This window comes from Elephas maximus, chromosome 11 (assembly GCF_024166365.1).
Source record: "Elephas maximus indicus isolate mEleMax1 chromosome 11, mEleMax1 primary haplotype, whole genome shotgun sequence".
In the NCBI taxonomy this organism is placed as follows: Eukaryota; Metazoa; Chordata; class Mammalia; order Proboscidea; family Elephantidae; genus Elephas; species Elephas maximus.
Genome location: NC_064829.1, coordinates 43097352 through 43118552, shown reverse-complemented (window position 1 = coordinate 43118552; position 21201 = coordinate 43097352). Strand labels below are relative to the sequence as shown.

At 40.9% G+C, this 21201-nt stretch overlaps 1 protein-coding gene across 12 annotated transcripts; it reads left to right on the top strand.

Moving 5' to 3' along the window:
- Positions 1-459: 459 nt before the first annotated feature.
- LOC126086345 (zinc finger protein 271-like) lies at positions 460-16065 on the top strand. Of its 12 annotated transcripts, none has more exons than XM_049902525.1 (3): positions 460-571; positions 1246-1396; positions 11317-16065. In XM_049902525.1, the coding sequence occupies exons 2-3, from the start codon at positions 1297-1299 to the stop codon at positions 12930-12932; spliced, it is 1716 nt and encodes a 571-aa protein (XP_049758482.1). In that variant the 5' UTR covers positions 460-571; positions 1246-1296; the 3' UTR covers positions 12933-16065. The 12 variants fall into 12 exon arrangements, with proteins under 12 accessions (XP_049758482.1, XP_049758481.1, XP_049758483.1 ...); XM_049902524.1 differs by having other exon boundaries at positions 1206-1396; XM_049902526.1 differs by lacking the exon at positions 460-571 and adding an exon at positions 625-872 and having other exon boundaries at positions 1256-1396.
- The last annotated feature ends 5136 nt before the right edge of the window (positions 16066-21201 follow it).

The following is a 21201-nucleotide window of genomic DNA, read 5'->3' as shown; positions in this document are numbered from 1 at the left end:
GTACGTCTGCGACTCGGATTTTTTTTTCTTTTTTAATGGGGGGTTGGGTTTAAAAAGATGATAAGTAATGAGAGATTCATGACAGTAGTCAGAAAAACTATCCTGCCCCACAGAGCTTCACCTCAGGACCCGGCAGATAAAGTAGCAAGGGCTCTATCACTGGCCAAGTTGCCACTTGCTAAGGAAATCCTGGTGGCCTAGTGGTTAAGAGGTATGGCTGCTAACCAAAAGGTCAGCAGTTTGAATCCACCAGGCGATGGTTGGAAACTCTGTGGGGGCAGTTCTACTGTGTCCTATAGGGTCGGTAAGAGTCGGAACCGACTCGACTGCAGCGAGGTTTTTTTTTTCTAAGGCTCTGGCGAGACCAACTACGCGGATTCTTAAGGGTTAATTCCTGGAGCCTTCACCTCCCTCACCACCATCCCCGAGCGTGCGCACTTGTAGAAGCCAAACCAGAAAACGAGCCCTAGAGCTCAGCAAACCTTCTAGGTCCTAGATAGAACAGGCAGGTGATGGCTGGCTCTCCAGCTGTGGTGCTTGACCTGGAGCCGGAGAACTCGTCGAGATGCAGGTATGTCGGCTCACCGAAGGCGGGGTACAGGGGTCGCTTCCCGGGCGGCTGCGCAGCGCAGCCGGGAGGCAGTTTGCGAATTCCTGAGTTTATGGAGAGTCGAGGCCGCCGGGGTCCCTCCTGAGCCGGGCTCCTGGACACGGCGGTCTGGCCGGTGGTTCTGTTGGTGCCTGGTCAGCCCTTGCTAGGCCTTGGGCACAACTGAACTAACACCAAAAGCCATGGGGGCGGGTGGACTCAGGGGGCGTGGAGGAATGCCCGCAGATCTGCCGACCATACCCGCGACGAGCAACCTGAGTTTGTAAGTGTCGGAGGTACGGAAGGAAGAAAAGAAAGAGGTCACGATGGTGGATCAGTTAGTGTCGTTTCTGTATGGGGAGGGCAGCGGTATTAACGGTAGGACAAAATTCTTAACGTTCCCTTCCCTGCCGTAACGTTCCATTTATGTGCTTATTTTGGTAGCATTTGTTGCAGTTATGTTTGAAGATCTCTAGACTTGGGATGGAGAATGTGTGTCCAGCAGGGATAATGCCTGACTCCTCGATGATGGGGGAGGAAACATACATTTTGAGAGAAAGGCACTTGGAGATTCAGTGAGGTTTTGTTTTCTCCTTCCCTTCTTTTATATGTGGAGAATGTTTCTGGTGGTCTAGTCTCAGAAATTGCATCTCCAGTCTCCTCCAGGTCTCAGACTCCTACGTGGATAAGAGCGATTTACTGAGGAAATGGTAATTCTACAGTTGATCCCTGAGGTGTCAAGTGTCCAGTTGCAGCCCATGGAGAGCCAGTTCAATTATGAATCTCGAGACCACCACCTTCTGTCAGGTGAGAAACAATGTATTATATCTTTCATAGTGGCTTCAGGTGAGGAGGTTCACTACCTTTGCTTATTCCTGTGTCCAAGTGCTAGTCATACTCATTGCCCACATTCACACTCTTCAGCAATACCATCTCTTTAATGATCCAAGATGAGTCATTCTGCTGTGAATTCTGGCAATCAGATCCTGACAGAGCCACCCCTCCTCTTTTAAGACCCCAGAGTCATCCATTTTTTCCCTTTAGTTGCCTTAGTCCCACTCTGTCAGTGTTTGGTATTTCCCTTTTAAGTCATCTTTAATTCTTCAAGTCATCTTTCTCATCTCTTATAGTGGTGTAGTTAAAAGTGTTGAAGTCTGACAACCTGGATTCAAATACTACCTTTATCACTTACTAGCTAGCTGCATGACCTAGGTTTCTTGAATTTTTTACTGTTCTGTTTCCCAACCCATAAACTCTATATAATAATTCATACCTTAGAGTTTATTTTGAGGATTGTGCCAATTACCTATTACTCCATAACAATGTACCCCAAACGTAGTAACCAAAAACAACAGGAATTTTAAAACCATTTTGTGTTCTCATGATTCTGTAGTTCATCAACTTGGGCAGGGTTCAGTTGGGCAGGTTTTTTCTCCTGGTCTTGTCTGGAATCACTCAGTCAGTCCAGCGGCTCAACTGGGGCTATAGTCTAACATGGTCTCAACCACATGTCTGGCTGTCTGCTGGCTATGTGTTTTTAGAATCTAGCTGAAATTTTTAACAGGGCAGCCAGGTTTCAAAAGTAGAGAGGTTGTAAGCCTTTCAGTACACAAGAACTTTTTCAAATCTATGTTAGTGTTCCATTTGCTCATGTTCCATTGAGCAAAGCAGGTCACATGACGAGCCCCAGAGTTATTATGGGAGATTACACAAGCATATGGATATCGGGAGGCAGGATTTACTGGAGATCATTACTACTGTAACATTTACTACATAACAAGCACTAAATGCAATCCTGTATGTAAAGCTCTGAGTACAGACATACCCAAACCCACTGCTGTCGAGTCAATTCTGACCCATAGCGACCCTATAGGACAGAGTAGAACTGCCCAGTAGTTTCCAAGGAGTGCCTGGTGGATTCGAACTGCCGACCTCTTGGTAAGCAGCCGTAGCACTTAACCACTGTGCCACCAGGGTGTCCGAGTACAGACATAAAAAAAAAAAAACAGACATAGCTTGTATAAATTCTTTATAGTCTCTGGGTGGGTTCTAGCCATCAACCTTGCTTAACCATTTTCACCACCCAAGGACTCCTTTACAAATAGTAGCCAATGTTATTTTTACTCTGGTAATTTTGATCCCGACTTTGTTAAGATGTTCTGTGGGGTCTCATATCCACATCATATTTTAATTATTGTTGGTTATTGTCTTCCCATTGCTGTTGTTTTGTTTGTGAAATTCACCTTTCTTTTTTCCTTTCTTTCACTCTAGATCTTCTGCTTCTTCTAGCTTTGGAGTGTCTTTATTTTCTTTAGTTCTCTCTTCTGCATTTGGAAGAGATGATTCAGTTCCCTCCTGCACTTAGAATTTAGCCTTCCTTAAGAGTCTGTTCGGAGGCATCTACTTCTCATTGTCCCTGAGAATGTTTGCAGTATTGGGCCTCCTCCTTGTAGTTTTGCATAAGTTAATACACAGACTGCATTCATTTGTCTCTGGGATTGTATGTAAAATAACACTTTTTGTTATAGAATAATTACAAATATACAATAGGCCATTTATAAAATACAGAAAAGCATGAAAAAAAAAAAATAACCTACAGTCCAACATCTAGAGATAGATGTGGGCATACGTTTTCATTCCTCTTGGGTGAATACTTAGAATTGCTGGGTCATATGCTAAGCGTGCGTTAACGTTGTGAAAAGCTACCAGAATTTTAAAAAATGGCTGTACCATTTTGCATTTCTATCAGCAGTGTATGAGAGTTTCACATCTACATCCTTGTCAACACCTGGTATTGTCAGCCTTTGTAATTTTAGCCATTCTGATGGGTATTTGGAGCTGTGGTTGTGCAGTGGTTAAGAGCTCGGCTGCTAACCAAAAGTTGGCAGTTCGAATCCACCAGCTGCTCCTTGGAAATCCTGTGGGGCAGTTCTACTCTGTCCTATAGGGTTGCTATGAGTAATGGGTATTTACCAGTATCCTCTTGTGGTTTAATTTGCATTTCCCTGATTACTAGTGATGTTGAACATTTTGTCATGTGCTTACTGACCGTTCATATAACTTTTTTGTGAACTGTCTCTCAGAGTTTTGTTCTTTTTATTGATTTTTGTCTTATTTTTGAGTTGTACAAATTCTTTATAAATTCTGGTTTCAAGCCCATTGTCATCCATATATGTTTTGTACATATTTTCTCCCGTAATTTGGCTTGACTCTTTTTTTCTTAGTAATATTTTTTGAGGAGCAGAAGTTTGTAATTTTGACAAGGTTTATTAGTTTATATGATTCAGGCTTTTGGTGTTCTATCTAAAATCCTTGCCTCCCTCCACACCATGAAGATGATCATCTATGCTTTCTTCTACAAGTTTTATCTGTAGGTTTATGTTACATTTCTAGTTAATTTTTGTGTATAGTATGAATGAAGAGTCATGGTTGGTTTTTGTCATTATCAATATCCAGTTTCAATACTTTTTGTTGAAAAGTCTGTCCTTTCCTTTCATCACTGAATTATATGGGCACCCTTGTCGAAGATCAGTTGTCCATATATCTTTGAATGTCTTTCTGGAGTCTGTTCTGTGCTATAAATGAATATATTTGTCCTTATGCCAATACCACACTGCTTTGATTGCTATAGTTTTATAATAAAACTTGAAATTAGATAGCGTAACTTCTCTAATTTTGTTCTTCTTTTTCAAAATTTAGGCTCAAGGTATAGACTCAAGGTTTAGAATCAATTGATGATTTCTACAAAAAAAGCCTGCTGGGATTTTGATTGGGTTTGCATTGAATCTATAGGTCAATTTGGGGGAGAATTACCATCTTAACAATTTTAAAACTTATTTATAAATGTGGTATATATTTCTTATTAGGTCTTTAATTTCTCAGCAACATTTTGTAGTTTTCATTATATAAATTATACACATATTTTGTTGAATTTATTTTTAAGTATTCTGTTTTTTTGGTTCAATTGAAAAAAATTTCAATTTCTGATTGTTCATTGGTAATACATAGAAATAGTTGGTTTTAGTATATTACTCTCATAAATTCACTTACAAGTATTAATAGCTTTTTTGAGATACCTTAGGATTTTCTATGTACATGATTGTGTAGTTTATAGTTTTACTTTTTTCTCTTTAATTTGTATGTCTCTGTTATTTTTTGTGCTTTATTATATTTACTGGAAATGTCAGTACAATGTTGAATAAACGTGGTTAGACTAGACATCCTTTCCTTGTTCCCATAGTTCTAGGGGAAAAGCATTCGGTACTTGACCATTAAGTGTGATGTTAGTCTAGATTTTTCTTAGCTTTTAATTGGAGTAGTTAGGTCAATTTACATGTAGCATAATAATTGATACATTTGGATGTAAATCTACCATCTTCTTATTTATATTAGTGTCTCTCCTATACATCTAGTGGGACCCTGGTTGAGAAAGGCTGCATTAGAGATTACAGTATACACATTTGACTTATTACAATTTATCTTAATTTAGTATTTCTTGAACAATGCAAGGGCTTTATGATATTTTAATTCTGTTTACCTCCCCCTCTTTTACTATTTTTCCGTGTATTTTAATTCCACATATATTTTAAACTCTACAACATATTTGTATTGCCTTAATCAGCTAGTACACTTTTAGATTTACCCACATACAGGTTGTCTCCAACTTATGACATATTTGAGTTATGATGAACTGCACTTACAATCGTCCTTTTTTTTGTACATCTGATCATTGGTAATATGTACTACATACAATGTTGCAGTGCAAGTATTTTGCTGATGTTATCATTCTCATGCCAACCCCCAAAGACAAAAATCGGATTTATAAATTTATAAAGGCAATAATCAAGAAAACTAAAAAAAAAAAAGTATTCGACATAAGTCAGTACTGACTTACAATGGAGTCTGGGAAGAGAACCCCATTGTAAGCTGGAGACTACCTCTACTTTTACTTTTTCCAGTGCTCTTCATTCCTACTTTACCTTGCTTCCATCTGGGATTTTTTTTTCTTCTTTTTAAATTCCCCTTAGTATTTTTTTTTTTTTCAGTGCTGGTAAGAACCTTTCTCTGTTTTTGTTTATCTGGAAATATCTTTATTTTGACTTTTCTAGAGGTATTTTCTCTTATTGTGGAATTCTAGGCTGACACATTTTTTTTCAGCATTTAAGGATGGCATTCTGTTCTTCTGGTTTCCATTGTTTCTATTGAAGTTAGTGGGTGAGAGATAAGACACTTTTGTGTTTCTGTACATCTTGCAAACAGAGGCACTGATTGTCTTTCTTCTGGACTATTTTTTCAAGAACAGTATATGGCCAGCAACCTTTGAATACATTGATAGTGTCTCCATTGAAGCAGAGAATAGGCATGTGTCATGGATTGAATTGTGTATGTCCCCCCAAAATACATGTCAACTTGGCTAGGTCATGATTCCCAGTATTGTATGATTGGCTACCATTTTGTCATCTGATATGATTTCCCTATTTGTTGTAAATCCTGTCACTATGATATAATGATTAGTGGCAGTTATATTGATGAGATCTACAAGATTAAATAGTATCTTAAGCCAGTCTCTTTTTTTTTTTATTAACTTTTATTGAGCTTCAAGTGAACGTTTACAAATCAAGTCAGATTGTCACATATAAGTTTATATACACTTTACTCCGTACTCCCACTTGCTCTCCCCCTAATGAGTCAGCGCTTCCAGTCTCTCCTTTCGTGACAATTTTGCCAGCTTCCAACTCACTCTATCCTCCCATCCCCCCTCCAGACAGGAGATGCCAACACAGTCTCAAGTGTCCACCTGATATAATTAGCTCACTCTTCATCAGCATCTCTCTCCTACCCACTGTCCAGTCCCTTTCATGTCTGATGAGTTGTCTTCGGGGATGGTTCCTGTCCTGTGCCAGCAGAAGGTTTGGGGACCATGACCGCCGGAATTCCTCTAGTCTCAGTCAGACCATTAAGTCTGGTCTTTTTATGAGAATTTGGGGTCTGCATCCCACTGATCTCCAACTCCTTCAGGGGTTCTCTGTTGTGCTCCCTGTCAGGGCAGTCATCGATTGTGGCCGGGCACCAACTAGTTCTTCTGGTCTCAGGATGATGTAGGTCTCTGGTTCATGTGGCCCTTTCTGTCTCTTGGGCTCTTAGTTATCGTGTGACCTTGGTGTTCTTCATTCTCCTTTGATCCAGGTGGGTTGAGACCAATTGGTGCATCTTAGATGGCCGCTTGTTAGCATTTAAGACCCCAGACGCCACATTTCAAAGTGGGATGCAGAATGTTTTCATAATAGAATTATTTTGCCAATTGACTTAGAAGTCCCCTTAAACCATGGTCCCCAAACCCCCGCCCTTGCTCCGCTGACCTTTGAAGCATTCAGTTTATCCTGGAAACTTCTTTGCTTTTGGTCCAGTCCAGTTGAGCTGACCTTCCATGTATTGAGTATTGTCCTTCCCTTCACTTAAATCAGTTCTTATCTACTAATTAATCAGTAAAAAACCCTCTCCCACCCTCCCTCCCTCCCCCCGCTCGTAACCACAAAAGTATGTGTTCTTCTCAGCTTATACTATTTCTCAAGATCTTGTAATAGTGGTCTTATACAATATTTGTCCTTTTGCCTCTGACTAATTTCACTCAGCATAATGCCTTCCAGGTTCCTCCATGTTATGAAATGTTTCACAGATTCGTCACTGTTCTTTATCGATGCGTAGTATTACATTGTGTGGATATACCACAATTTATTTAACCATTCATCCGTTGATGGACACCTTGGTTGCTTCCAGCTTTTTGCTATTGTAAACAGAGCTGCAATAAACATGGGTGTGCATATATCTGTTTGTGTGAAGGCTCTTGTTTCTCTAGGGTATATTCCGAGGAGTGGGATTTCTGGATTGTATGGTAGTTCTATTTCTAACTGTTTAAGATAACGCCAGATAGATTTCCAAAGTGGTTGTACCATTTTACATTCCCACCAGCAGTGTATAAGAGTTCCAATCTCTCCACAGCCTCTCCAACATTTATTATTTTGTGTTTTTTGGATTAATGCCAGCCTTGTTGGAGTGAGATGGAATCTCATCGTAGTTTTAATTTGCATTTCTCTAATGGCTAATGATCGAGAGCATTTTCTCATGTATCTGTTAGCTGCCTGAATATCTTCTTTAGTGAAGTGTGTGTTCATATCCTTTGCCCACTTCTTGATTGGGTTGTTTGTCTTTTTGTAGTTGAGTTTTGACAGAATCATATAGATTTTAGAGATCAGGCGCTGGTCAGAAATGTCATAGCTGAAAATTCTTTCCCAGTCTGTAGGTGGTCTTTTTACTCTTTTGGTGAAGTCTTTAGATGAGCATAGGTGTTTGATTTTTAGGAGCTCCCAGTTATCTGGTTTCTCTTCGTCGTTTTTGATAATGTTTTGTATTCTGTTTATGCCTTTTATTAGGGCTCCTAAGGTTGTCCCTGTTTTTTCTTCCATGATCTTTATCGTTTTAGTCTTTATGTTTAGGTCTTTGATCCACTTGGAGTTAGTTTTTGTGCATGGTGTGAGGTATGGGTCCTGTTTCATTTTTTTGCAAATGGATATCCAGTTATGCCAGCACCATTTGTTTAAAAGACTATCTTTTCCCCAATTATCTGACACTGGGCCTTTGTCAAATATCAGCTGCTCATATGTGGATGGATTTATGTCTGGGTTCTCAATTCTGTTCCATTGGTCTATGTGCCTGTTGTTGTACCAGTACCAGGCTGTTTTGACTACTGTGGCTGTATAATAGGTTCTGAAATCAGGTAGAGTGAGGCCTCCCACTTTCTTCTTCTTTTTCAGTAATGCTTTGCTTATCAGAGGCTTCTTTCCTTTCCATATGAAGTTGGTGATTTGTTTCTCTATCACCTTAAAAAATGACATTGGAATTTGGATCGGAAGTGCATTGTATGTATAGATGGCTTTTGGTAGAATAGACATTTTTACTATGTTAAGTCTTCCTATCCATGAGCAAGGTATGTTTTTCCACTTAAGTATGTCCTTTTTAATTTCTTGTAGTAGAGCTTTGTAGTTTTCTTTGTATAGGTCTTTTACATCCTTGGTAAGATTTATTCCTAAGTATTTTATCTTCTTGGGGGCTACTGTGAATGGTATTGATTTGGTGATTTCCTCTTCGATGTTCTTTTTGTTGATGTAGAGGAATCCAAGTGATTTTTGTATGTTTATCTTATAACCTGAGACTCTTCCAAACTCTTCTATTAGTTTCAGTAGTTTTCTGGAGGATTCCTTGGGGTTTTCTGCATATAAGATCATGTCATCTGCAAATAGAGATAATTTTACTTCCTCTTTGCCAGTCTGGATGCCCTTTATTTCTTTGTCTAGCCTAATTGCTCTGGCTAGGACTTCTAGCACAATGTTGAATAAGAGCGGTGATAAAGGACATCCTTGAAGCCAGTCTCTTTTGAGATATGAAAGAAGCCAGCAGAGAGACAGGGGGACCTCTTACCACCAAGAAAAGAGCACCAGGAGCAGGGTGCATCTTTTGGACCCGAGGTTCCTTTGCAGAGAAGCTCCTAATCCAGGGGAAGATTGATGACAAGGACCTTCCTCCAGAGTTGACAGAGAGAGAAAGTCTTCCCCTGGAGCTGATGCCCTGAATTTGGACTTGTAGCCTAGAAGACTGTAGGAGAATAAATTTGTCTTTGTTAAAGCCATCCACTTGTGGTATTTCTGTTAAAGCAGTACTAGATGACTAAGACAGCATGCTTAGTGCCCATAATAAAGATTTGGATCTACCAGGCTCAGGTTCCACTCCTGTAATCCAGCCCACTGTTATATGTGACCCTGTGGGAACTGGGGCACAGGAACCAGTACAAATGCTGATGTTCTGTCTACTGCTATTGCCGTGAATAACAAACTCTTCTTTGTCTCTCACCTAGGAGACTCTAGTCTTCTAGCAGCCATGAATTCATAGTAGGTTTTTTTTTTTTAACTTGTTAGTTTATAAGCAGGATAAAATCTCAGATTTTTCATAGTTCTTGACAGTTTTGGTGACAAAGATATGATGCTGAGAGAGATATGGCTTTCTGGAAGAGCAAGTATGAGGGCCTCAGAGACTGAATAATAGAATTTGAGGGGGAAATCCAAGGGAATTGGTAGTAAACATGTTGACCAAATTGTATGGTTAACTGGGCAGTAAATGTTTCTCTGTTGTCTGTTAATGAGGAGGAATTGGGGAAGTGGCTGCATGCCAAGTTCAAAAAGACAGCTGCCCAGATTGTTCCCTGGTTGTTGATAACATTCCTCCAAGGGACCTTCCTCGCCAATTCAGTGGTCAGCCTCAGGTTGACCTCATTGTAACCACTAGTATTAAGATTCATCCTGTGTGGACAGAAGGTTTCACTGCCTTTCAGACAATAGTTACAGAGACATGTGTCTACACTTAGCATGAAAAGGGGGAAATTTGTGATCACTATGGACAGAAACCAGGCGAATTGCTAGAATTTTGGCTGGCTTGCTTGGGGTGGGGTGCCTAATGCTTATTAAAGAACAATAGAAACAGCTAAGCTCTCTTAACTCCTCAGTGCCTCCTGCAGTCTATGATGCCAACCTTCGATCACTTGGAAATAACAATGAAAGGCCTGAGAGTTTTGCAGTGGGTTCAAGCTCTTTGTGATCTAGTGTTTGACACTATGAATTGTCATATAGAAATATATATCTCTTATTCCTTAATTCCCTGGTGGCATAGTAGTTAATAGCTACAGCTGCTAACCAAAAGGTCGGTAGTTCAAATCCACCAGGTGCTCCTTGGAAACCATATGGGACAGTTCTACCCTGTCCTGTAGGGTCGCTGTGAGTTGGAATCGACAGTAATGGGTTTGGTTTTTTTTTTTTTAATTCCTTAATTCAACAATATTATTTACTTTGGTATATTTATTTTTTAATGGATAATATATACAGATGATATGCAGTAAAAAGTTTATTCCTCATACCTCTGTCTGACTCCTGATTCTCTTCATATTTAATCACTGTTACCGTTTTTTGGGTATTCTTCCTAAAGGCATTCCTGTAACCCATTTCTGGGCAGAGCTAGGATGGCCCTTCATCTGGATGAGAACATAAGCCATAATTTTCATAGTAAAATTTCAGGTGTGCAACTTGATTATCTCTTTGGAAGCCTATGGATTTTTCCACTCAATAAAATCAGACAGTTATATGAAAGCTCAGTATTGAAGTGATTGCTATCTTTATGGACCAGGATCATTAATCTTTGTGTGTTTATTGTATAATATGTTTGGAACCCAGTAATGCTCTCTACTAGGTGTTAATAATCAATTTTTCTACCATTTCTAAAAACCGAGAGAAGATACATAGTAGTTGAAGAGTTTTGTTTTTCTTTTGGTCATTCATTCATTCATGCCTTTGGCCCAGCTAGTTGCGTATTGCTAGATAAAGCCCAGTCAATTTTTCTGTTTTCTAGATTCTTTCACACTTAACATTTTTATCGTATATATGTTAGTAAATTGCCTATGTATTAGCTTCTAACTGAGTCAGAGTTTCCTAATCACTGGTTAGTATGATCCATTACATGTTGATTCTTTCTAGTTTACCTCTCAGTGGGTAATTTTCACTGTTTTGGAGCACTCCCATATGGTGATAATATTTTATTGGAATAGCAGTATGTACTGATCTGTTTCACCTGAAACTTTCTCACAGTAGGAAGAACACATTTTATTTGGATTTTGTTTATTGTTCCAGATAGTGAGACTAAAACCAGGATTGGAGAGTCAACTTCAAAGGAGGAAATTTCAGCAAAAAGTGAACTATTGACTGAAGGTTCTGGCAACCCCAGAGAGGATATCCCCCAGGATTCTGAGTGCAGAGAATTCTATGAATTTGGGGTTAAATTAAATGAAAAAAATCAGAACCTTTTAAAAAGAAGACAACATAACTGTGATGAATGTGGGCAAAGGTTTGCTTGGAGTACAGGCCTTATTAGGCATCGAAGAACTCATTGGAAGAAACCCTATGAATGTGATAAGTGTGGAAAGACCTTTAGTGTAAGCTCAGCCTTGGTTCTGCATCAGAGAATTCATACTGGGGAGAAACTCTATCCTTGTAATTGGTGTATTAAAAGTTTCAGTCGGAGCTCAGATCTTATTAAACATCAAAGAGTCCACACTGGTGAAAAACCTTATAAATGCCATGAATGTGGTAAAGCCTTCAGTCAGAGCTCAGATCTTATTATACATCAGAGGATCCATACAGGAGAAAAACCCTATCAATGTAACCATTGTCGTAAAAGTTTTAGCCAGCGCTCAGACCTAGCTAAACACCAGAGGGTCCATACCGGAGAGAAGCCTTATACATGTAATCAGTGTAATAAACATTTTAGTCTGAATTCTGATGTTATAAAACATCAAAGAATTCACACTGGTGAAAAACCATATAAATGTCATGTTTGTGGAAAAGCCTTCAGTCAGAGCTCAGATCTTATTTTACATCAGAGAATCCACACTGGAGAGAAACCATATCCATGTAATCAGTGTAGTAAAAGTTTTAGTCAGAACTCAGACCTTATTAAACATCGAAGAATCCACACTGGAGAGAAACCCTATAAATGTAGTGAATGTGGAAAAGCTTTTAATCAGAGCTCAGTTCTTATTCTCCATCAAAGAATTCATACTGGAGAGAAACCCTATCGGTGTAATCAATGTAGCAAAACCTTCAGTAGGCTTTCGGATCTTATTAATCATCAACGAATTCACACTGGAGAGAAACCTTACCCATGTAGTCAGTGCAGTAAAATGTTTAGTCGAAGATCAGATCTTGTTAAACATCACAGGATTCATACAGGTGAGAAACCCTATGAATGTGATGAATGTGGGAAAACCTTTAGTCAGAGCTCAAACCTTATTCTACACCAGAGAATCCACACTGGAGAGAAACCCTATTCGTGTAGTGATTGTACTAAAAGTTTTAGTCGTCGTTCAGACCTTGTTAAACATCAAAGAATACACACTGGAGAGAAACCTTATACATGTAATCAGTGCAATAAAAGTTTTAGTCAAAGCTCAGACCTCACTAAACATCAGAGAGTACACTCTGGGGAAAAGCCCTATCCTTGTGATAGTTGTGAGAAAGCCTTCAGTCAGAGTTCTGACCTTATTCTTCATCAGAGAATTCACACTGGAGAAAAACCGTATCCATGCGCACAATGCAGCAAAAGCTTCAGTCAGAACTCAGACCTTACCAAACATCAGAGAATTCACACTGGTGAAAAACCGTATAAATGTACTGAGTGTGGGAAGGCTTTCAGTCAGTGCTCAGCTCTTTTCCTACATGAGAGAATCCACACTGGTGAGAAACCATAAACATGTGATCAGTGTGGCAAAAACGTTAGTCGACGCTCTGATCTTGTTAACCATCAAAGAATCCACACCACTGAGAAGCCACATAAATGTGATATGTGTGAAAAAGCCTTCAGCACTTGCATGGATCTTAATGAACACCAGAGAATCCATACTGGAGAGGCACTTTACCAATGTGTTCATTGCAGCAGAAGTTTTAGCCAGCTCTCTGATTTTATTAATCATGAAAAAGTCCATTCTGGGGTTGACAGTATAAATGTGATAAGCATGGGAAAACCTTTAATGTATACACCAATTTTGTTTAGTACCAGAGACACCTTTACTGGGAAAAAATTACTATGAATGATATTGATGATTATGAAAAAGACTTTAATCAATGCTCAACTCTTGTATTACACTAAAAAACAAAAAACACACTGGGGAGAAAACAGTAATTTTCATGATGAAAGTCTAATTCAGAAGGCAGACAACATTAACTGAAAATTGTGGGGAAACCTTCTATGTAAATAAACATCTTACACAATGTCAATAACAATGGAAAAAATTCCTATATTTGCTGTAATTATTATGTAAGAAAAGCTCTAGTCTTTCACTGAAACAAATTCACAATAGGAAAATTTTTATCATTGTAAGAAATGTGTAATAGTATTAATGCAGAACCTTAGATACTGGAAAAATCAGTGTGGGGAGGTATTCAGTCAGAACTCAATAGGAACTGTATTAGTGCTGTATAACCTCAAACCTTTAGTGAACCCAACTTAATTATTGTGTATCAGAGATGTTATATTAGAAAGTTTTATGGAAAACTTAAATTCCCTCCATATCTTAACTGGTTTTCATTCTGATACCACAGTCATCCCCTCACAGTTGAGGAGTCCTACCTTACGCTAATGCTACTTATCTGTCTTTAAATTTCCTGTGTGTAAACATGCTGTGCTATTCTGGTATTGAACTGGGAGTCAGATGACTAGAAGTGTGAGGAATAGAAACTTTTTACTGCATATACTCTCATAAGGTTTGAATTATTTTTATCATCTGTCTATATATTATCCATTAAAATATATATATATATACCAAAGTAAATAAAATTGTTGAGGAATAAAAACCCCAAACCAAACCCACTGCTGTTGAGTCGATTCTGACTCATAGTGACTCTATAGGACAGAGTAGAGCTAGCTGCCCCATAGGGCTTCCAAAGCTGTAAATATTTGCAGCAGCAGACTGCTCATCTTTCTCCCACAGAGCAGCTGGTGAGTTCGAACCACTGACTTCTTGGTTAGCACTGAGCACTTAACCACTGCATCACCAGGGCTCCTTGAATTAATAAAAGTATATATTTGTATATGACAACTTGTAGTGTCAAAAACTAGACCACAGAGCTTGGACCCAATACAAAAAAACTTTCAGGTCTTTTACTGTTATTTCCAAGTAATCGAAGATTGGCATCATAGACTGCAGAAGGGGCTGAGTAGTAAGACAGCTTAGCTGTTTCCATTCTTTATTAAGCATTAGGCACCTCACCCAAGAAAAAAAGCCAGCCAGAATTCTAACAATTTTCTTGGCCTCTGCCCATGGCGATCACAGATTTCCCTCTTTTCATGCTCAGTGTGGATACATGTCTCTATCGTCTGAAAGGCCGTGAAACCTGTCCACACAAGATTTATCTTAATACTAGTTACAATGAGGTTAACCTGAGGCTGACCACTGAATTGGTGAGGAAGGCCCCTTGGAGGAAAGTTATCCATGATCAGGGAACAATTTGGGCAGCTGTCTTTTTGAACTTACTTCCTGGACTTGGCCTAGAACCACTTCCCCAATTCCTCCTCGTTAACAGGCAATAAAATAGAGAAACATTTATTGCCCAGTTGACCATACAGTTTTTTTTTTTTTTAAATTGTACTTTAGATGAAGATTTACAGAACAAATTACTTTCTCATTAATTAGTACAATACTGTTTTGTGACATTGATTGCCAACCCCATGACATGTCTACACTTTCCCCCTCTTGACCTTGGGTTCCCTGTTACAGACTTTCCTGTCTTGCACCCTTGTCTTTGCCCCCGAGCTGGTGTGTCCATTTAGTCTCGTTTGTTTTATGGTGCTGTCTAATCTTCGCCTGAAGGGTGAACCTCAGGAGTGACTTCAATATTGAGTTAAAAAAATGTCTGGAGGCCATACTCTTTGGGCTTTTCCAGTCTCAGTGAGACCAGTAACTCTGGTCTTTTTTTGTGAGTTTGAATTTTGTTCCACATTTTTCTCCAGCTCTGCCCAGGACCCTCTGTTGTGATCCCTGTCGGAGCAATTGGTGATGGTAGCCGGGCACCATCTAGTTGTGCTAGACTCAGTCTGGTGGAGGCTGTGGTAGTTGTGGTCCATTAGTCCTTTGGACTAATCTTTCTCTTATGTCTTTGGTTTTCTTCATTCTCCATTGCTCTAGACGGAGTGGGACCAGTGGATTATCATAGATGGCTGCTCACAAGCCTTTAAGACCCCAGACGCTGCTCAACAAAGTAGGACGTAGAACATTTTCTTTATAAACTATGTCAGGCCAATTGAGCTAGATGTACCCTGAGACCATGGTCCCCAGCCCTCAGCCCAGTAATTCGGTCCTGAGGGAGTTTGGATGTGTCTGTGAAGTTTCCATGACCTTGTCTTTGACCACACAATTTGGTCAACATGTTCACTACAAATTCCCATGGACTTCCTCCTCAAATCCTATTATTCAGGCTGTGAGGCCCTCATACTTCCTTTTCCAGAAAGCCATGTCTCTGTCAGTATCTCATCCTTGTCACATAAACTGTGAAGAACTATGAAAAATCTGAGATTTTATCCTACTTGCAAGCTGACATGTCAGCCTACTATGATTCATGGCTGCTGGAAGAAGACTAGACACTCCTAGGTGAGAGACAAAGAAGAGCTTGTTAACAGCAATTGCAGTAGACAGAATATCAGCATTTGCACTGGTTCCCGTGTGCCAGTTCCCACAGGGTGACACATTCAGTGGGTTGAATTACAGGAGTGGATCCCTGAGCTTAGTAGATCAAAGTCTTTTATAACGGGCAGTAAGCATACCTGTTCTCCACTTCAGCCGAGACACTATCACTATATTCAAAGGCCATTGGCCATATAATGTCCAACAGTCCAGAAGAAAGGCAATTAGTTTCTCTGTTTGCAAGATGTACAGAAACACAAAAGAGTCATGGAGAATTATCTCTCATCCACTAACTTCAATAGAAACAGTGGAAACCAGAAGACAAAACAGAATGCCACCTTTAAATTGCTGAATGAAAATATGTCAACCTAGAATTCCGTAACAAGAGAAAATGCGTCTAAGAAAAGTCAAAGATATTTCCAGATGAAAACACTGAGAAAGGTTCTTACCAACAGGCCTGCACTGAAAAAAATACTAAGGGGAATTCAAGAAGAAAGAGGAGGAGGAGGAGGAGGGAAAGAAGAAGAAGAAAAAAATTTCCAGATGGAAGCAAAATGTAGGAATGAAGAGCATTGGAAAATGTAAAGTACAGGCAGTCCACAGCTTACAACGGGGCTCTGTTCTGGTGATTCCTTGTAAGTTGGTTCTGAATACCTCATTTTTTTTGGTTTTCATTATTACTGCCTTTTGTTATCAGTATCTTTTTTTTTTTTTAATAATTTTTATTGTGCTTTAAGTGAAAGTTTACAAATTAAGTCAGTCTCTCACCCAAAAACCCATATACACCTTGCTACACACTCCCAATTACTCTCCCCCCAATGAGACAGCCTGCTCTCTCCCCACTCTCTCTTTTCGTGTCCTTTTTGCCAGCTTCTAACTCCCAGTTATCAGTATCTTTATAAATTTGATTTTTATTTGTCTTTGGGGGTTGGCATGAGAATGATAACATCAGCAAACGACACACTGTAACGCTGTATGTAGTACATATTACTAATGATAAGATGTACAAAAAAAAAGGGGCTATTGTAAGTGCAGTTCGTTGTAACTCAGATATGTCATAACTCGAGGACTACCCGTAGGTGGGTAAATCTAAATGTGTACTAACTGATTAAGGCAATAAAAATACCTTGTGGAGTTTTAAATACATGTGGAATAAAGTACATGGAAAAATTGCACAAGAGGAGGAGGTAAATAGAATTCAGTATCATAAAGGCTTTGGATTGTCCAAGAAATGCTATATTAAGATAAATTGTAGTAAATCAAATGTGTATATTGTAATCTCTAAGTAGCCTTTCTCAACCAGGGTCCCGCTAGATGTATAGGAGAGACTTAATAGAAACAAGAAGATGGTAGATTTACATCCAAACATATCGGTTATTATGCTGCATATAAATTGACCTAACTACTCCAATAAAAAGCTAAGAAAAACCTACACCTAACATCGTACTTAATGGTTCAAATACTGAATGCTTTTCCCATAGAAATAAGGGAGCAAGGCAAGAATGTCTACTCTTACCACTTTTATTCAACACTGTACTGACATTTCTAATCAATGTAATAAAACATTAAAAATAACAGAGAAATACAAATTAGAAAGAAGTAAAGCTATTTATAGATTACACACTCATGTACATAGAAAATCCGAAGGTATCTCAACAAAGTTATTAATAGTTGTAAATGAGTTTATTAGAGTGTCTTCATTATCTAATGCTTCTATAATAGAAATGCCACAAGTGGATGGCTTTAATAAAGAGAAATTTATTCTCTCACAGTCTAGGAGGCTAGGAGTCCAAATTCAGGGCATCTGCCCTAGGACAAAACTTTCTACAGATTTTGGGGCAAGGTCCTTGTCATCAGTCTTTCCCTGGTCTAAGATCTTCTCAATGCAGGAACCCCAGGTTTAAAGGACGCGCTTCACTCCTGGTGCAGCTTTCTTGGTGGTGTGAACTCCTCCTGTCTCTCTGCTTGCTTCTCTCTTTTGTATATCAAAAGAGATTGATTGAATATAGACCCTAATCTTGTAGATTGAGTCCTGCCTCATTAAGATAAAAAAAAAAACTGCCTCTAATCGTGCCTCATTAACATCATGGAGGTAGGATTCACAACGCATAGGAAAATCATATCAGATGTCAAAACTGTGGATAATCACACACTCCTGGGAATCATGGCGTAGCCAAGTTAACACACATTTGGGGGGACACAATTCAATCCATAACATAAAGTAATACGCTAAAGCCAACTATTTATATTATCAAAAACCAAACCAAACTCTTTGCTACCGAGTTGATTCCAACTCATTGAGACCCTATAGGACAGAGTAGAACTGCCCCATGGGGTTTCCAGGGAGCAGCTGGTGGATTTGAACATGCTGACTGTCTTAGTTATCTAGTGCTGCTGTAACAGAAATACCACAAGTGGATGCCTTTAACAAAGAAATTTATTCTCTTTGTTTAGGAGGCTAGAAGTCCAAAAAAGGTTTTTTTCTCTCTGTTGGCTCTGGAGGAAGGCCCTTGTCATCAGTCTTCCCTGGTCAAGGAGCTTCTCATTGCAGGGACCCCAGGCCCAAAGGACATGCTATTTTCCTGGCTCTTGTTTGTTGGAGGTATAAGGTCTCCATGTCTCTCTGTTTGCTTTTCTCTTATATCTCAAAAGAGATTGACTTAAGACACAACCTAATCTTGAAGATTGAATCCTGCCTCATCAACATAACTGAGAGTAATCTCTCCTCATTAACATCATAGAGGTAGGATTTACAACACAGGAAAATCACATCGGATGTCAACAGTTACACAGTACTGGGAATCATGGCCTAGCCAAGTTGACATACATTTTTGGGGGACATAATCCAATCCATAACATTCCATCCTTTAAAAAAAAAAAAAAAAAATTCCATCCTTTGGCCCCCCAAAATTCATGTCCTTGCCACGATGGCAGGCCTGAGCCAGAGTCCTGAGACCCTCATTCCAGTTCCAGGATCACCAAGGACCCTCCACATTACACCTTCCCGTAGGAACGATTATGCAGGAGCCCTAATTAAACCCCGAAGCTCTTGTTCACAAAGCAGCCTTGACTCCAAGGCTCCTTTAAACCTAGCTGTCAGAGGGTCATCCTGTCCTCCGCCCTGCTGCCTGCACAGAAGGACCACAGAGCTGAACAGGCCATTCAGAACCCGGACAATCTTCCCATTATACGCCACTCAGGACAAGGCCTCGGAAGCTCAGCCAAGGGCCACCTCGTCCCATGCCTCAGCACTGCGTCTGGGAGGCTCCCAGGCCCTCAAGTCCCAGCACCCAGCAGTACTTACTCTTTGCTCCTATTTCCTTCTAGTCCCCTCTGGCATAGAGCCTACTATAGGTAAATACTAGGCTGGGATTCCTGCTCCTGCTCATCCTGTGCCTCTTTTCCTAGTTTCTGAACCTTAGTTCCTGGGCCTCAGTCTTCCTTTTCAGTACAATGTAGATACCACCTACCCTGACCAACTCACTAAGTGGTGCAGGAGAATGAGAGAGGGCTTAGAGATCAGCTTCTAGGTACCTGGGGCCATCCCTAATTGTCTGGGCTAGTGGCTGGGAGTTGATGGTCAGCTCACCAATGGGCGAGGACAGTGATGACGATGTTTATAGTTAATCTTTATGGCATACACAGCATTCACACTTAGATGTGTGTGTATGTGCATGTGTGTGTGTGTATGTGTGTGTGAATTAACCCACTGATATTTTCTCTCAACTATGGGGGCGAGGAGACAGGCCCAGAGGCCTTGAGGAACATGGCTTCAAGTCTGTGCTTGTTCTTGAGTTGTCCCCTTTCCCAGTTTCCAGAATATGGTGTTGGCTTCCGGGACTTCCAGGGGGATCAAGGAGATTTCTGGTTCTGGTATGCTGGACACATGGGTCCTAAAGTGTGATGGCTCAGTTCCAGCAGTCCCCAGTTTCCAGAGGCACCTGATTCCCATTTTGATATGAGGGCTTCCCCCACATCCAGCTGAGCCTAGGTTCAGACCCCATTATCACATTGCCCCAGCAGAAAAGCCCTCCCTCTTGGCCCCCTCGATGAAACTACCTCTAAGCCTGGTGCCCACTCTTAGCTAAGCCTGGAGATGGCACACGTGGGTGGTCAGTGGCCACTGAGGGCATGAGGAAATGCTGCCTCCAGGGCTATCTGGGCAGGTTAGGATCACGGGGCACGAGTTCAGGGACAGAGGGCTGACAGCATGCAGCTGAGACCCACTGCCTACTCATGGCCCTTGTCCTTCTTGCCCTTCATCACTTCTAGCCTCTGAGGTCACCTGCACCAGCTCCTGGTCCTCAGGCTCACCTCTTCTACACTGTCCCTTCCCTGGCCTTGCAGAGCCTTGTCCTGGCTGGTCACCTGGGTGGGGGGTGGAGGGTGGGAGCAAGAGAACCTGCCTACCTTCTCACTCCCCACACCTGGGCATCTCCTGGCTCCTTCCACCTTTTAACCCCACCCCTGGGCATGCTCAGGGCCCTACACCTCCTACTGGGCCAGCTCCTGACCCGTCCAACCTCCTAATCACCTGCTACTGCGTGTTCTCCTGCTGGTCTCCCCTCCTCACTTCCCTCGATGGGCTGCTTCCACCCTTTCACCTGCTGCAGTACCCACACCTGATCGGACTCCTGACACTTTGGACCTCCTCATTCTCCACACCTTTGCTACCTCCTGGTCTTTACCATCTGTTTTTTGGCCTCACCTGTGCCTTCTCCTTAGCCCTCTTACCTCATTAACCCTAAGGCTCTGCCTTCACCTAGCCCTTCTCACCTCTGTAACACAAATGAATGACCCTGCCCAATTCCTTAGTACCCACATCCAGGCTATCTCCTGACTCCTCCCACCTCCTCATTCCTGAGACCTGGGCATTCTCTTGGCCACTGCAACCTCCTCCCAATAACTGGGCTGCCACCTGGCCCCTCCCACATCCTCAGTTCCCGTTCTTGAGGGACATTTTGACCCTTCAGACCTGCTCTCTTCACATACCTGGACTTCTGACCCCTGCCAAGTCCTCATTTTCCAAAACTGAGCTGCTTCCTAAGCCCTCCTACCCCTCATTACTAGCAGCTCTGTGACATCCTGTCCCTGCCCACATGCTTACCCTTCACACCTGTGCCTTCTCCTCACCCAGACCACCTCCTGAGTACCATCACCTAGCTGTCTCCTGACCCCTTTTTCCTTCTTAAAACCTAAGGTTGGGTGGCCCATCAAGCCTCCTAACTACTCAGTCCTAGGCCTTCTCCTAGCCCTGCCCACCTTCTCCATGCTGATACCTAAACCTTCCTACCTCCTCACTTCCCAAGTTGCTTTACCTCCTGACTCCCCCCACCTTCTC

Bases quoted from the DNA above. Each gene is read 5' to 3' on its own strand.
- LOC126086345 (XM_049902525.1), top strand. From the start codon at position 1,297: ATGGTAATTCTACAGTTGATCCCTGAGGTGTCAAGTGTCCAGTTGCAG. The intron at 1,397-11,316 runs GTGAGAAACAAT...TTATTGTTCCAG, and splicing joins AGACCACCACCTTCTGTCAG to ATAGTGAGACTAAAACCAGG.